The 17,450-nt window shown below is 36.9% G+C and overlaps 2 protein-coding genes across 8 annotated transcripts in view; both read right to left on the minus strand.

The window, feature by feature from the left end:
• OVCH2 (ovochymase 2) overlaps nucleotides 1-16,075 on the minus strand; it is a 41,872-nt gene extending 25,797 nt beyond the window's left edge. For both annotated transcript variants that reach the window (XM_048948944.1, XM_048948940.1), the window contains exon 1: nucleotides 9,920-16,075. The gene's annotated coding sequence lies outside the window, so the exon portion shown is untranslated. The remainder of the gene's footprint in view (nucleotides 1-9,919) is intronic.
• Nucleotides 16,076-16,205: 130 nt separating this feature from the next.
• FAR1 (fatty acyl-CoA reductase 1) overlaps nucleotides 16,206-17,450 on the minus strand; it is a 31,184-nt gene continuing 29,939 nt past the window's right edge. For all 6 annotated transcript variants that reach the window (XM_048948953.1, XM_048948951.1, XM_048948950.1 and 3 more), the window contains exon 12: nucleotides 16,206-17,117. In XM_048948953.1, the coding sequence (XP_048804910.1) occupies nucleotides 16,955-17,117 (163 nt within the window). In that variant the 3' untranslated portion in view covers nucleotides 16,206-16,954. The remainder of the gene's footprint in view (nucleotides 17,118-17,450) is intronic.

The raw sequence follows: 17,450 nt of genomic DNA on the forward strand, positions 1-17,450 counted from the left end.
GCAAGTCAGTGAGGGTCAGAGGATCTTGGTTGCTTAGCTCCCAAACCTCAGGAATGTTTTATTTCTAATGAAACAGTCCAAGCACAATGAGAGCTCCTCAGTATAAACGTAAATAAAACAAACATAGGAACACTAAGGCATTTATTTCACACAATTGTACTGCCTTACGCTGAGCTAACATACCAGCTATTACTGGCTTTGTTCTGCAGATCTCCAGGATCTATATTTAGCCCTTTCTCACCCTCATCACATCCAGGAAAATGAAGCCTGAAATGCAATAAATGTGAGCTCACGAGGCTTTGTACGAGTTAGTCATTATCAAGACAAAGGGCAGACAGTCGTTCTTCTCCCCACTCAGCAGGCACGTCAACACTGTGAGAAATATGGCCGACGCTAGAGAAACAGGCCCTCCATTCCCACCAGCTGCCTTACCTGGTCTGCACTGCTTTGCAATCAAGTCCATCTATCCCCCCTCAGTCTTACCACAATCCATCTTTGTGACTGCATGCATAAAGATGAGACTTCACACAGCTCCTATTGCCAGACAAGTACATATGTTAACAAGCACACTTTCATACCACGCGATGCTTTGAGGAGGACAGCTGAAATGATGCTAGTCCCATTTAGCATATTTAAGCAGGAAAAAACAAAACATCCAAACAGGCTTTTCAGATAAGGTGAGATTTTTTTTCTTTTCCTAAAAATCTAATTTAGTCCTCTCAGCACAACCAGTGACGTAGAATGCTTTCCAGTATAATTATTTAAGCCACTTAAATATGCTTATATGTATACATACCAGACTTGAGATTTATAATTTGTTCCCTTGCATTCTCATGATAGGAACCATTTGCATGAGTGCATATTCAACATCTTGTACAAATACTCAACTATTCACGTATCAACTCTCACTTTGTTCACTGCTTCTCTCATGTTTGGGCTGATGCTGGACACAGATTTACAAAGTCTAAACATTCATTCTGATTAAGTATTTCTATGATGGCCTTAGCATTTTATCATGAAACACAAGCAACTTCAGAACATAAGAACTTAAGAATGACATTTAGCATGTCTGTTTTATGATTGCATTATAATTTTTATTATACACCTGATCCTATAAAGAAGATACACGCTGATAATTAACATGTGCAATAGCTCTTTATTTGCAAAAAGAAGACATCTAATCTCTCCTCTGCCATTGGTATGAAACAAATCAACAAGACAACTACTCCACCTTTCTCCCTCACCAGCTTTAGGGGCTCTTACTCTATGTAAACTTTTGCTTGCAAGCTCATGTTATATTTTTTCTTCTAATAAGGCTCAAAATTCCATAATAGAGCAAGGTATAAAGGGAGAATTAGTCAGCTACATAATTACACCAAACAAACCCTACATCTCTTATTATGCAGATGCATGGTCCAAAATAAAGCCATTTACCTGACTTTTAGACAGTAAAGGGAATGCAGATTTTAACACTTGACTTTAGTACGTGGGAGAAACATTTAAGACAATGGTAAGAAATAGGCTTAAAATATATTAATGCCCTATCTAATTGCTGTTGGACTGTGATGAATTATTGTGTATTTTCTAAGAAATATACTGAAGATAAATATGTAGTGCATTTAGCAAGAATATGCTGCTATTGCAGTATTTGTACTTCACATCACTTCAGCAGGACAGATTCCTGGTTAAGTTCAGAAGTGGTCATCCAAAATTGCAGGTATCACTGCTGTAAAAATACAGAGATGGAACCAGGTCCAAATGATAGCAGGTCAGAGAAGAATTGTCAAAGTAGCTTAAAACAGCAGAAGGAAGCCCTAATCACTGTATTTTCTCTGGGTCAGTCAACAGCTTCCCCTGTTGCAGAAAGTAACACGTAACCGTGGTTTATTTGCTCTTGTTCCTGCTTGGCCACTATTACTAAACAGCTTTTATTACTTTTTTTTTAGATTCAGTATAAAATACTGCATAGGAAGAACTATAGAAACAGGCAGACAGCATTCAGCTCTGTCTTAGATTGAGAGGTGCTTTTAGAAGAGAGGAGAGAGCCATGAAAGCAGCACACTCATAAAACTCCTCATTTTGTGCCAGAGCCGTAGAAAGGTAAATTTGAGAATGTCAGGGCTGATTTCCAGGCAGAAGGCTGCAAAGAGGATTTTTTTTTCCTTTTTGTTTTTACTGGTGGTGAGGTTTTCATTTGTCTGTTTCTGCAAAAGATTGCAAAAGTCATAGAAAAAGCCAAAGAAATCTGCAACACAGCCAAAACCAGCAGTATGTTCTGTTTTCAGCTCTACCATAAGATGGCAGAGCAACACCATTTCTGTTAGAGGTAATTGATTTTCACATTGGCTGTTGCAGCAAACACATAGAACAAAGTTACCTGTGGAAATAAAAGTTTCCCTTGCATACTCTTATGTCTTGCAAAACCAAATCGCTTCAAACCCAGGGAGATACCGAAAATAACATCAGGGAGATAAAAAAAAAATCTAGCTCATAAACATCTTAACAAGCTTTAAAAGAATCTTTTTTAAACTGCTTTAAAAAAAAAAAAAAACTGCTTTCATGATGGCAGAAAAAATGGGCTTCAGGAAAATGAAGATCTTTGCAATGCTGTGTAACTGTAAGGAACCTTATTTACAAATAACAGCGACACAGTCAACAGAGTTTTTGGTCTTTGGTTTTTCTATGGCTTTTTCAGTTTGCTATCTTATTCTCTATGCCAACTGCAAGGGACAGTAATTCACAAACTCTTCTCCCCTCCCCACTCGATCTAAGCAGGATCCACCCAGTATATGCACGTACACTGACAGAACATATTTGGAGCTTCCTGGAAGCGTTAAACTGAAGTTAGCTTTGGATTAACATACCTGTTTTCCCACTAGCCTTCTACTCCAGGAAGCCAATTACCTAGCTGCCTCTATCACTACAACCACATGTAGTATTTTCTGCCAGAGGTACTCGCTGCTTAGCTACTGCCAACTAGCAATGAACAACTAGTACTCCTCTTCAGTGAAACATGAGTACAAAGTACATTCTACTACCAGGAGGAATGAAAAAGATAGAGGACGTACAAACATGTACCAAAGCCAAAGAAGTGCCCTATCTCTGCAATGGTAGATGGAGCTACAAGACTTGCAGGAAGTAAAAATATCTGTCTAACAAGATAACCAGTTTTTTCAATGTGCAAACAACACAAGTTTGCTGAGATAACTGTGGTGAGATGAGGCAAAAAGAACTAGCAACAAGTACTGGCATCTGGAATGAAGTCCAGGCCTCTGCTTTTACTTTTAAACCAGGCAGAAGTGCATTAAAAAAAAAAAAACAAAACCCTGAAGTCTCAATATGTGAATATCTAATGATTTCAAGACAGCTAGAGGTCTTCCTTTGGACAGGAGCTTTGGGAAGCACAAGCACAGGTATTTGAGCATGCCAAGGCTGCTGAACTGTCGGTAAATACAGCTTCTTTCAAATACTCTGGGTCTAGCCAGAGCAGAATAAGAGCTACTACAAAATTCTGCCTTATACCACAAGTGTGGTCATGCATGCTGTGGAGACATGAGTATACAGCAGCTCCTCCTCACCTCTGCTGGAGAGGATAACTTACAACTATGTCAGCAAAAATTGGCAGACGTCAGAATTTGAGGATTTAAGATCACTACCACATCTGTAATGACAGAACAAGCTCCAAGCAGCACATGGCAACAGAATGGTGATAGAAGAGCCTTAGGATCTTAAGAAAATGAATTTAAAGGAGTTTGAGTGCTGTCATGAAGATTCAGAATGTTGAAAACTGAACTACAGCACTGGCCAATTTTTTCAAAGCAATACAGTAAAAAAACCAAAGGCCTTCAATGAACACTTCACAGAACACAAGAGAAAACACTACACTTCAGACAAAGTGTCATTTTGTTTTAAATCAGAGATGCACCATATTCCGCACAGTCAGCATTAATTTAAGCAGCTAAGTTCTTTTCCACTCAGGAAAGGTTTAATATCAACACTTCCTTCAGAACACAGCACTTCTGGTGTAGTGGCATGTGGAAATCAGAGACTGGTCGGTATGTTTATTAGAAGCTCAAAACAATGAATTCAACCAATACAGATACAGGTTCCAATTAAAACAACTAAGCTTTATTCTTAAGTTGATGTAAACAAGATTGAACACAGTGAATTTGTGAATGTTCTTTCTTCATATGCTCAACTTAAACTTCATTACCATGGGGGTTTGGCACATATTTGTGAGCAGCACTGTGCTGATCAGGCAAGATCTCTGTCCAACTCTACAAAAAACAAAAACACCCTAGACAGCAAATACTAACTCCCTACAGACAAATAGCTGAAAAACTCTGAATAGCAGTGTTTCTTTCACAACTTCATACACAATGCAATGCTTTTCATGTAGGAAAGTGCTATGTCAAGCCCCTAGAATACTGCAGCTCACAAATACTGCAGAATACTGTAATTTTGTGCCACTCTGTGCTAGGTTATATTGAATTACTATACATCAGATGTTGCACTGTTCCTTACGCTTATGCAATATGCATGGGGTTGGATCAGTAATTCATGATTTATCAACTTTCTGCCTTCTCCAGAACAGAGGTCAAAAGAAACTATAGCCTTTATTTTCTCAAAAGAAAAAAAAAAACCAAATCCAGTGGTGGTGGATGGATGATGAAAAAAAAAAAAAAAAAAAGAAAAGGATAGATTAGATAAACCTGCAACCCAGGTATGGTAAATATCAGTGAGACAACTTATGCTCAGAATAACTCTTTAAAAAGGTTTCCTAGCACTGAAATTGTGACATTGAAAACAGGAGACATTTCAGTGCAGTGAATGAGAAAACGCAGCAAATGGAAGAACGGCCATTAACATTCAATTACACGTACCAACAAGGAACTCTTTCAGTTTAGCAGATTCTGCATTTTTGCAGAGTTTTTCAGAAAGATGAAAAGAGCTGTTTACTTTCCAGGTTGTTTTTCTAGAATTTTAGATTTCTTCCATGCAACTAATATACTCCTTGGAGTCCTGAAGTTCCCACGTGCAAAAAAGTAAATCAAAAGATTTCTGCAGTTTCAATCCCTCATCTCACCAGAAGGATTCCAGGTCTAAGAGCATGAAGAGTTAATTCAAGTAGCCTCTAGCATTTCAGTTGTTACAAGCAAGAAAAAAGAAATCATGCAAGGAACTACTGGTTACTGAGGTGTGTGTTGGAGTAATTTTTAAACTCAAGATAAATCAAAGTTTGACACTGCTGTGCCACAAAGCATATCCTACGTACCAGGATGTAACACCAGGCACACAAAGAAAAGCTTCCACGTACAATCCGTTTTTCTGTGCTTTTACAGTCTTACTTGTGAGCTGTTTCAGCCTAGACATTTTTACTTTTCTTTTTTTTCCTTTGCTTCCTAGAAAAAAGAAAATTGAAACTTGAAATACACAAACCAACTGCCTAAGCTTCACAAGTGTGCAGTAACACTGAGAACATTTCAGTTTAAGTTTTCTTAAACTTCAGATGTTTTCTTTTGCACCTTCATTCATCCTCACATTCTCATCTTGGAATATCTTGAGTTTGCTACACAAAATTTTATTACGGGAGACAATTAAACAAACAAAGCCAGAACTTCATTTCTTAGGTTTCCCTTTGCATGAGTGGCCACTGCAAAGGTCAGAATAGCACAACAGCTAAACTAACCTCATCAGAGAAAAAACAATATGAATTCAGAGCTTCTGCAATGCCACTATTCTGTTGCACATGATTTTACACACTCGTTTGTGACCATTTGAACACCCAGAATTGCTATTATCTAGAACTCCTTAAGACCCCTAATTGCCTTGACTCCTTTTGGCAGAGCAATTGAGCCCAGAGAAAGCTCCATTTTGCTACAGGACTGCTTTGGGCACACAAACTTCCCAGCAAACGCTACAGTCTTCACTACCATAAAGTCTTCTGTAGCTGCTCATGATTCTTGAAGTCAAGAAAGATGCCTATAAACTTAGTGTTGTCTAGGTACCAAAACAGTTTTAATAGGCCACCAACCTCAAGCAGCATTTGAACCATGCTGTTTGCTTGGTCATTTTTACCCTCTCTCAGAAAAATTACCCTTAATCAGAACAATCTTATTCTCCAACATATTAATTGCGTGCAGGCATTAAAGAGATGCTTCTGCATTGTGAAACATCCATGATGCAATATTTGTTTCAAACCCCCTGAAGACTCAGTTTCCTCTTTCAGCTTGTGATCCTGCAGCTAAAATCAAAATCGGGCCCAGTCTGTTTGCCAAGCCCCAGCATCTAACAGCAAAATGTCTAACAGCAACCACTGGAGTGGTAATGTTAGGGCAGATATATCATTAAGTTTTCAAAGCAGAGCACACAATAATTGTCATCAGCATGCAGTCAGATTGTTTATCACTGCTTACCTAACAAACAGTTTGCCTGCAACAACTGTCCACTGCAGGTTCTCTATTTGAAGATTTCTTTCTTTGGTTTGCTCTCTCACTTGAAATGAATTAAGAGTTCATAAACCCACTGAAACAACAGCAATATCATTATCCGTGGTGTACAGCCCTTTCAATTTCTGTTTCACTGTGCATTCAACTCTGCTTTAAAAGAAAACAACTCAAACTGCAGGAAAAAAAAAGGTTTTCCTCTTAAGAGGTGTGAGGTTACAAGCTCCTAGGATGTTTGCATAAATTTGCAAAAAAAAAAAAAAAAAAAAAAGTACCTTGCAACTGAACTTGCCACTCTTTTCTCACTCTTCCACTTATTTCTACCTACAATAACATTCAAACTCACTGGTAAATAGACTACATCCTACATATCTTTACACTACCAGGGAAATAGTTCTTACACTAATTTTTTCCAGGCTGTATTAATCCTCTCTCACGCCAAATTCAATTTTTTGGAGCAGAATTTATGAACATGCATCTCTGTGCTAACAATTCAACTTCAATATTAAAAAGCCATGTATAGCTCTAAACTGCATACTCTATTTCACATACTCAAAATGAAATTCAGATTATAAACATCTTACTTTCGTGAAGCAGCAAAAATTATCTCATTTATCTTGCTCTGAAACATTTAAGATTTTGCTACAGATTGACATAGAAAAGCCATTCATATCTGTATATATACACACACATCTTAGGGCTTGCACAAAAATAAATCGTCCTCTAAATTACATGACTTATTTAAAAGTGATTAATTTTGGGTTAGTGTTTCAATCTTGTGTCCACTAGTGTCATAGAAATTATTTAACTCAACTACAACTGCCTGTCAAAACTACAGAAAGAGCCAGTATTGTCTATATAAATATATATATATAAATATATATAAATATATATAAGTATAAATACCAGTATTGTCTTTTCAGTGCTAAGCTTAAATTTCTTTAAAAAAAAAAACACCGACTATAAAGATGACTTAATGCAGTGTTGCAAATAGGCACCTGAATCTTATTTACTTTTTTCCTGAAGTTAATTGCCAGGCTGAGATAGATCTGGGATCTGCTGTTTCTTACTGTTTCCAAAAACTAATCTCCACAGCCATTCTTCTAAAAAAATAGGCGAAAGAGTAATGTCAGAAAAAACAAAGAATCTTACACTTTAAGTACTAACAACAACTGCAGTATTTCCTTACCACACTGTACCTTGCTCTTCTGTTAAGCTTATTAATGCACACAGTTCAAATTGATATAGCAGTCAAATCTAAACAGAGCTTAGACATCACATGTTGTATGGGAACTGCTGAATCATGGCCTGAACCTCTGATTGATCACCTGAGGCAAGCAATGAGTCAGCCATGGAGCACAGGTGAAGGCAATTCACCTGTGTGACCAGAAGGAGTGGAGCCTGGCTGCACCTCTCCTAGATTCAATTTAAGGGCTGACTGGCACTGAGGAAGGATCTCTTCCTGGAGATCGCTCCTTGTGGAGTTTATTGCAAGCCTACAACATCAGTGAGCATTTTCCATTTATTATCTTTCCACAGTGATAATCCTATTTAGCCTAACCTCTGTGCACCTATTGATGGTACACATTTATTCAAGACACTTCAGCTCCAAGACACTTCAACCTGTGGCCAGGAGTTTTTGGCTCAACACCTGTCAGACAATCATTGTTCCAATTACAGTCTTCTTTATAGTTTATCTTCCATCAAACACTGCCTTGGAAGAATAGAATTAAAAAGCCCACAAAGCTATCTTCCAGCAATTTTTATTAACGAGCTACAACCAATTCCTGCAGGAGGAAAAATCAGTATTCACAATAACTTAGTAAGAGCAGTCATACTTAATAACCAAAAGAGAAGGGCAGCAGAAATACCTGAAGATTCTTCATCCAGCTTCCTTTGAACATGTGCAAATAATACCACAAGTTATACAAGTTTTATTTAACCCTTTTTAATGAAATAACACTTTTCCCTAACCCACTTCTCAATTTTTTGATTTTATGCACACATGCTTACTTTCAAAAGCTGGCAAAGCCAAACGCTTCAGATGAGCTTCAGAAAGTAATTTCTCCAATAAAAGGTTTATTTCCATTCTTCACATTGTATCAACATGCTGGAGATATTGGTGACAAGCTGTGCACCCTGCACTTCAGTTCCAATGCCCCAATAAATTAACTGTTCATCTTTGTAGCATGTATCAATTGTGGATGATTCAAAGGCTTCCTTTAGAAGATCACAAACAGATGCATGCTTAAGAGCATCAATTAGCAGCCCTAAAGAATTTAAAATAATGCTGTGCCTGGATTAGCTTCAGATGTTCTCCTCAGAAGAATCAGTGCTCCTTCATACAACGCAGCAAAAGGACACTGACTGTTCTGGCAAAAGCCAGGTCCCTAACATCTCACACAAGGTATCACAGGCACTGTCTGCTTTACCAGAAGGCTAATTACACAATGTTTACATGTTTCCTCTCATCTCCAGAAATAGTCACTGATAAAACAGAAAATCAGAAGTAACTGAACAAGCCAGAAAAGTAGAGAAAAACTAGCAAAATATATTGATCTTTATGTGTATGCACAAGCAAATGGAGGCTGAGACATATACACATTTACACACTTCAGAAACTTTTCAAATTATTGTACGTTTGCAAATTAATATTTTATGTTCATAATTTAACCAACACACCCAAGTAATATTTTTGAAGAAACAAGACTACTTGAATCTGCTGTGCGTATATTTGCACTATATCATATTCTGTCGAAGTCTATTTGCAGTGAGTGTAAATAAAAGAGAAATAAACCAGGAGATGGAACAACAGAAGCCATGTGCACCACATATGTTGTTACAGAAGTCTTATAAACCCAACAATTAAAAGACAGCATATTACATATAACTGGAAAAAAAAAAAATAATTTTCCAGTATACGCATTTCACATTAAAAGAGGAAAAAGGTTACCTCAAGGGTGGGTGACTGTGTGCATAGGAACTTGTATCACTGCTTCCCCGGTGAAGCAATTCCTGCTCTTAGAACTTGCTACCCAAGGATGCTGAGGCACTGAGTAGGCAAAGCATGATGTAAAGGAAGCCAACTGCAGCCTAGTTCGTAGAATATTCCTGAAGCCCCACAGAACTCAAAAACCATGAAATGAATTTGAATACCAGCTAACATAATGTATACTCCAATAGAAAAAAAAGTATGCAGCAAGGCTGTCTTAAATCAAGAGAACTATAGTTGCCAAAGAGCCTGTATTTGAGGATAAGTGATTTAATTAAATGCAGTGAAGCAGCAGCAGCAAACAACCTGGAAACAACTGTTTACAAGTAAGCATGAAAGGGAGCACAGATTAGGCAGAAAAGATGAAGAGACAGATCAATAAGGAGTTCACTGTGGGTCAGTTCAAACAAGCTGCTATTCAGAGCAACAGCTCAGCCTTTTCTTTTCTAAGAAATTGAATTATTTCCTGCTTCTGTCTTACCTGAAAGCCTGTGTTCCATCTCCAGACTAACTTCCTAGGGAACCTTATTAAACACCAATAATGAAGGAAAAGCTTCTTAAAGAATGATCATGAAAATATAGCAAATAACCCTGACAATCACATCAAAAGAATGGAAGGCAAACTAGGCAGGAAAATTAGCAACAGGTGATTTCACTTTGAATTGGCAGCCCGTTCTTTCATCATGGTTTAAGGCCCAGAGGGGCTTCTTGTTCTCCATCAAGGCCCCAAGCAGTTAATTATGTAAAATACCTGTGTCTTTTGCAACAACACATGCTGACTATCTGTTCTAAACACTCCCACCTGGGTTTCTACAGTGATTCATCACAAACAGGAGAATACCAATGCTTGCATAAGCAGGAAGAAGAATTAAGATGACCCGAAAGCAGATTTTGTGCTTTAAATGCAGTCAACATTCATCGAGATGCAAGTCATCACCTTATGTTTCATAACTTTTGTGAAAAAAAATCCAGAAAATGTGATAACAAAATCTCCAGATTTTGAAACAATATTACTTTAAGTATGCAGGTGACACTGACTTTGTTTTTAGCATGGTTATTCTGGATAGGCTTTTTGTTCTGCTCCCCACATCAAGTGCCTGAAGAGACAGAGATTTCAGGCAAGCCACTGCATATCCATCTTATCCTAAGAGATGCCTGACATTAAAAAGTCAATTACTAAAACTTCATGCCAAGCACCTGTGAAATGAGTGAATAGCATCTGCTTTCCAGATTCCCCATTCAGTTTATATGCCAGTTAAACTGACCACTGCTGACACAGAGGGTAATAACTCTTGACATTTCAACAAGTCAAGTGAAGCACAAAGTCCAAGTTTCCAAGACAATGATTAAAATAATAGGATTACATATAATTCTGAAAGCAGGCAAAAGCATTGAGAAAAACTGACTCCCCCAGTACTTATTTCCTCTCTCTGCAGTCTAATAGTGGAGACTAAGATAAAAGCAGTATCACTGAAGAAAAATGGTGTGTTCTACTTCTCTCTAATCAAAGATTTAATATTGTTACTATTATAAACAAATCACAGAATATTACTGGAGAACAAAATTCAGCAACCTAATATTCTGTCTACTTTGAAGTCCTTTCACACCCTTTGAAGAGATGTGTAGGCACTAAATACACATTGGCTCTAAAATGCAGAAGCCATATGAAACACAGAAAACAGCACAGTGGCAGCTAATTCACCCACAAACTGACTTACTAGTCCTTAAGTGCCATAGATTCCTATTAAAAATGAATAGGCTTGGTTTTAAATTAGAGTCACAAAGAGTGAAAGCTACCTTGCGTGTTTTTCTTTCCAAATCAAATATTTAACAGAGGAAAACCACAGGTGTCACTGACAAGGAAATATTAGTTGTGGCTTAGAACCACATACATGGATTGAAAAGATGCAGGACCTGTCCTGCCACATGACCTCATAAGTACATAACTCAACTGATCACTGTAGTCACACAGGAACTAGAAATCTGCCATTTGTTTCCAATAAACAGAATTTAACATTCTTTAAGAAACAAAAGTGGCCATCCGTCTCCCTAGTACATTCAGTGCTTGGCATTAATAAAGCATACAATCTTTTAATCTCAGTAGGCTCAGCACTATAGCGACGGTCAGATAAATGAGTAGGTAGCAAGAACAGAGGAACTGATGGCAGAACCTGAGTGGGGGAGGAAATAAAGGAGCCCAGAAGAAGTGCCCGCTCAGCATAGGGAGAGTAAGCCTAAGATCCAAACACAAGAGCAGCCTTCTGGATTGTCATTTTTGCAACATGATACAGAGGAGAAAGGCGCTACCTAGTGTTAAATAGTTGATTACAGACAAGAGCCTGGCGAGCAAATAAACAGAATGCAGTGGAAAATCTTTCTTAAGTCCTCCATCATAGCTGCCGAAAAGAGATCTACCTGATGTCACATTATCAGTGAGCATTAGCTTATGTTGTTAATTCAGTTTACTCAGTGAAAGCTCATCCAATTCAATAGGTTTGGGCTTCTTGTGCCTAAATTAGTCTTGAATTCTTTTCCCAGTTACTAGGCATAACATTCTGAAAAATATTTATTTTATACAACTCAAAGTAGATCTGATCAAAACTGGGAGAGCCTGGATCAAACAGAAAAGGTGAAATGAATTTGAAAGTTAATTGGAAAACAAAATCAAACAAATCCTTCTAAGTGAAAACTTCAGATAACTGTGTAATTATATGCAACTATTAAGCGTACTACAATTTAAGAGTTACATGCATTTAACAAAATACCTTGAAGGAACACGAAGCAAGGAAGTGAACTGCAAGGCAATGCTCATTCTTCCTGCAGAGGACATACAGTAGCTACCAAGCTGTCTTGTTCTAGCCTGGGCAATTTGTTCAAAATTAGTGCAAGAGCTTATTTGAAAGCCTATTTGAAAACATCCTGTGTGGGAGTGATAATATGCATCTGAAGGACATCTGCTGCCCTTTATATCACGTAAATAACTTGCAAGATTTCTATCCTGTAAACTGGAAAATCTCACCTTCCAGACTCTGCAGATTCTCATACACCATCATTCTAAACAAGAATCTCATTAACTGCTGCCCCTGCCCAGTTCAAGACTGAATCTTTAAGCTGGAATGAGCACTGTCCTAGGAGAGTACATTAAGTTTGTCATCAGGTACCACTCAAGTCACAATTAATTTCTGCTGTCTGATTTATCTGCTTGGACAGTAAGCATAACATATAATGCAAATCACGCATCACATGACAATGCAGTGTCAATACAGCCACAGTGTCACATTTCTGTTAAAGTAAGAACAAATTCTGACAGCACTAAGCTCTCTCCCATCACTTAACTATTTCATTTTCACACCCTACAGTATGACTGCTTTTGAGAAATCCTTATTTATTTTAAGCATGTGCCTTATGATGCTGAATCACACTGAGAAAACACCTATATATAATAAAGGAAATCACGCCTGCTCACTTCAGACTGCTGAATGTCATCCAAGTTAGGTGTCTAAACCTGAAGCTATTTATGTTTCCAGTTCTGAGATCACTTCATCAGGAAACAAAAAACAGTTGAGATACAGTTTCATATGGATAAAATTTTTCAGGTACATGAAACTGTCTCAAATCTATATTAAGACAGACATGATCCTTAAAGCTAGTAGTGGCTAAGCATTAAATAATTTGCACTGAAATGAACCAGTAAAACAGATGTTTCTTGACAAATACACGAACATAACTGTTTTCTGACCCTCCTAGGGTCTACAATACAGATAAGATCATCCCCTATGTCCTCCTGTATGCCCTAACTTACAAGGCAGAAACAACTTAAGATTTATTCCTCTCTTCTGTGCATGGTGAATTTTAATCAAGGAACAGTTTTAATGTCTTATTTCCTCAAATAATCATTTGTAAAGTTGATAATGCTTTAATAATAGAAGGCCATGCTTTTTTTCCCCCCCACTTGTCCACACAGAAAACAAGAGGCCTTGCTTCCACCTGAGGATATTAGTTTTTCCTAAGCTAGAATAACTAGAAAATTACCACCCTGAAAGAAATAATTCTGTTAGAATGAAATAAAAGGCTTCTGATAATAAACATTACTCTTGCAGTTAACGGATATAACTGATGTAAGAACACATGCATGCACACACACTTTAAAAGCCATTCATAACCATCATTATCCCATATTCCAGAGAAGCCAAATGCATAATTAGTGGTTATCTCTCAGTGAGTCATATTTGTTAAAGTAGCCTTTAACTTACAATCAACTCCAGACAGAAAGGTGGACAAAGTTATCTGAAGCAACTCAGGAGGTTAAAAAAACAAAATTTAGGTAATGCACGAAGTTAATGCTACCTTCTCCTGACTGACCACCAAATCAAAATGCTGCAACAGCTACGATTGCTTAGAATTCCTTGAAATATTAATGCATGTGCCAGCTACTGCCAATCCAAAGTGCCCTTTTAAGCTATGTGAAAAAGAAGCCATCTAAATAAACACATAACTGATATTACAAATAAAAAAAAAAGCTAAGAGAAAGCTATTTGAAGTTTAAAATAAAGTTTCTATGACCAAACACCATGCATTTTGATATCAGCTCACCAAAGTTTAAGTTGACATTTGTTTCTGTGTTTTTTATTGTTGTTTTGTTTGGCTTTTTTACTAAAAATCAAGTCTGTCACTAACTTGATTTTCAAAGACTCATCAGGGAAAAAAAATGTTCATGAGTATAAAAACTAGAATTCATGCTATTCAGTTATTTTCCACAAATTACACTAAAAACATGCAGAAATATAACAAACACTTAGAGGGCAAAAACACAATCAACACAACACTTTTCAGCGATTTGTTTATTTTTTGGTTTACAAACAAAGGCACCCAATATTTCTGTTTGTCTTATAAAAGCTCACAGATTTAGCATTTGTTTCTGAACATCTGTTCCTACAGCAGAAAAACATTACAGGAAAATATAATTTTTCCTGGTCCCAAATTTTAATACCTGTAACTGTTAAGTGATCATGTTGTCTCAATTGCTCTTCTTACTTAACCAATTGGAATACCTCCTGTCATTTGCTATTCAGTACAGCGAATCCAGCTTCCTGTATCAAAACAAAGTTCCAGTCTATTTCTGACCAACATTTATTACGTGCAAACATTGAAGAACTGCAATAGAACAGGGTCCTGATATGGAAACAAAACAGTACGTTCAACTAGAATTTCACAGACTGACCACAGGAAGCAACATAAGTAACGTAATAAATGTGACACTAGATCTATCATCAATTAAATAGGATGACTGATGAGTTTAAGATACCAATAGTCAACAGATAACCATGGACTCCAAAGAGAAAAAAATCTGAGTTTCTAAACTGTTAAATGCTTAAAGAGTAGAGGTGAAGTGTCCTTTCCTCCAGTTATATATTCAAAAGAGTAGATTCCTAAGCAGCTATGAACCAGAAATAATCAATTCATTGGCTTCATAGTTTGCATTATTAAGAGATCAATGTTAAAAGTATCACATGTAGTAATGACTATGAAAAACAATTTTTTTTAATTGAGTTGTTGCACAGAAATTATTTTTGGACAATGATGTACTTGTCTTTTTTGCAAACTTCAGTCACATGCCAACATGAGATGAGGACATCATTGGATTGTAGGCACCTCTGAAAAAGTCTACAGTGCAGGAACGCTTAAGCATACTTTCAGGTCTAGTAAGGTACTTGGAGAGGTAACTAAAAATGTAATACACCTAATGCATTTGTTAAAGTGTAACATCCTCAGTCATAGAAGCCATAATTTATTTTCAGCCACAGCCAGAGGTCTCTCACACAAGGTGTGGTCCTAGACCATTTAGGCTTTTCATCACAAGCTGTGTGTGTGTGTGTGTGTGTGTGTGTGTGTGTGTGTGTGTGTACACATACACAGATCATTTTAAAAAGGAATTACAGCTTAACTACTTACTACAGAATACTTAGCTTCAACAAGGAAGCCATTGTCTTTTCAAAATGAGATATACACCTGCATGAAAGGTGTTCTCCTTAAAGTAAGGAGTTTCCACAAGAATAGCAAAATAAGTTCTTTACATACTTAATTCAAATAGGACAGCTACCAAGGGCAAGTATAATTTAGCTCTTGTGTAATTAAGTCATTATTTGTTTTTTCAAGCAGATTCAAGAACATATTAACATACAGTATAAACTGATTTTAATGAAAAACACTGGGCAAGGGTGCTGGTCAGTGCATCAATAAGAGGAAAATGACTGTTCTTAAGTAGAGTTCTATGTAACAAAAATTTCAAGGGACCTTTACTTATTGCCTTAAACAGGAATTCAGTCTTTTCTTACAACTTGCTATTTTGATGAGTTTTACCTACCAGAATGAATTAAACGCAGCAAAACACTTCGTATTTAAACCTAATAATTTAAACTAAATCATAGAAGAACTGTTAAGATATTTCCATTCTGAAGCACGATGCTTCTTGTTCTGCTTGCCCAGCAAAACAAAGGTTTTATTGGGGCAAAAATGAGAAAGAGTGCTTAGGCAATGGTGTTATGCATGCATGGAATTTTTCATCGCTTAATTTCAAGAATTATTCATTCATGAAGTACTCACTAACACCATGCAGAAATTTACGAACAGGTATATCTCAACAAAACCCTACAGTTTGTCCAACTACAGTTACCAGTACTATGAATAACTATCAAGCATAATAAACTCCTGTCAAATACATTTATGTTTTGGAGTCAGAACTGTAACAATCAAGTGCTGGCTCTGTGTTACCAACAGAAAAAAAAAAAAAAAAGGATGGTGAATGATCACTTTTTCCCCCCTCAGGGCTATATTCCTTTTATCTATTCAATGATAGGATCAATTCTGCTTTCAGAAAAGCAAATTGGTCATGCTGACATAAACTCAAGTAGGATGGGGTCAATTTTGACCATGAAACTGAATCACACCTAAAACCAGATCACACAAAAGGCCTTTCTGTAACAAAGGGAGGGGACTTTCTTGTAAAGACAAGTAGTCATCATTACAATCTTACTTTGAGAAGACAAGAAGTGGCAAAAATAGTTTTTCCAGGAGATCCACCAGCATTTATGCACTGCGGCAACTGTAAAACCCTTTGCAATTTAGCAGGATTTCAAATAAATAGGTCTACAGTAACTAGCAAATCTTGTATCAATATTCACCTTTCTCAATGTGGAATAAAAATAAAATTATGTTAAGGCAGATTTCAATCAAAAATGTCCCAAACTGCACAGTTACGTTGGTCAGTGGTCTAAAATGTTCTGCTCAGGTTAAAAAGTTAAATACTTGCCTAAAGTCAATTCAGCCTGGCACTTGAACATTTTATTTTCTGTTTTCAGGAAGATATATAACTAACTTTACATACACCATACTATGTATTTTGCACTCCAATTTAAAATAATGTTTTTACAAAATGTGAGATGATTACATGTAACAGACTTTGTGTAGTTAGACTGCTGCTATATGCATAGATGCCCTAATGCTAAATTCTTGTTCTTCAGTATCTCATAGTACTGGAGGCTCTGAAGTAGGAGAGGAACTTGTAGCACAGACTAACCACAAAGTACCAGATATTTCTTGCCATTTGTGATCTTGCAATAAAGATGCGCCAAATCAGGATCACCAGAATTGTATTGAATCCATAGCGTATATTCCTTAACCTAAGAAGGAAAAAAAAAAGAAAATGTAAAAGCCAAGATAGAGTGGCCTACAGGGGAAAAAAAAAAAAAAAAACATTTATCTACTCATCTCAAGACACACTATTCTAGTCATATTAAGTTAGTGTCTGAAGCTAGTCAGTTAAGGACTAAGCAGACTTTTTCACAGTTTACTGTTCAAAGAGAAACACATGAAAATTAAAAGGTCAGCCCTGTAGTTAAATATACATCTGCTTCATAGTTGATGAATAAAACCTCCTAGTGTCAAGGTCACACATACTAACTCACACAAAAGTGGTTGCCATAAATTCAAAACCAGTCTATTTAACACTATCA

The sequence above is a fragment of the Lagopus muta genome, chromosome 6 (assembly GCF_023343835.1).
Source record: "Lagopus muta isolate bLagMut1 chromosome 6, bLagMut1 primary, whole genome shotgun sequence".
NCBI classification, from domain to species: domain Eukaryota; kingdom Metazoa; phylum Chordata; class Aves; order Galliformes; family Phasianidae; genus Lagopus; species Lagopus muta.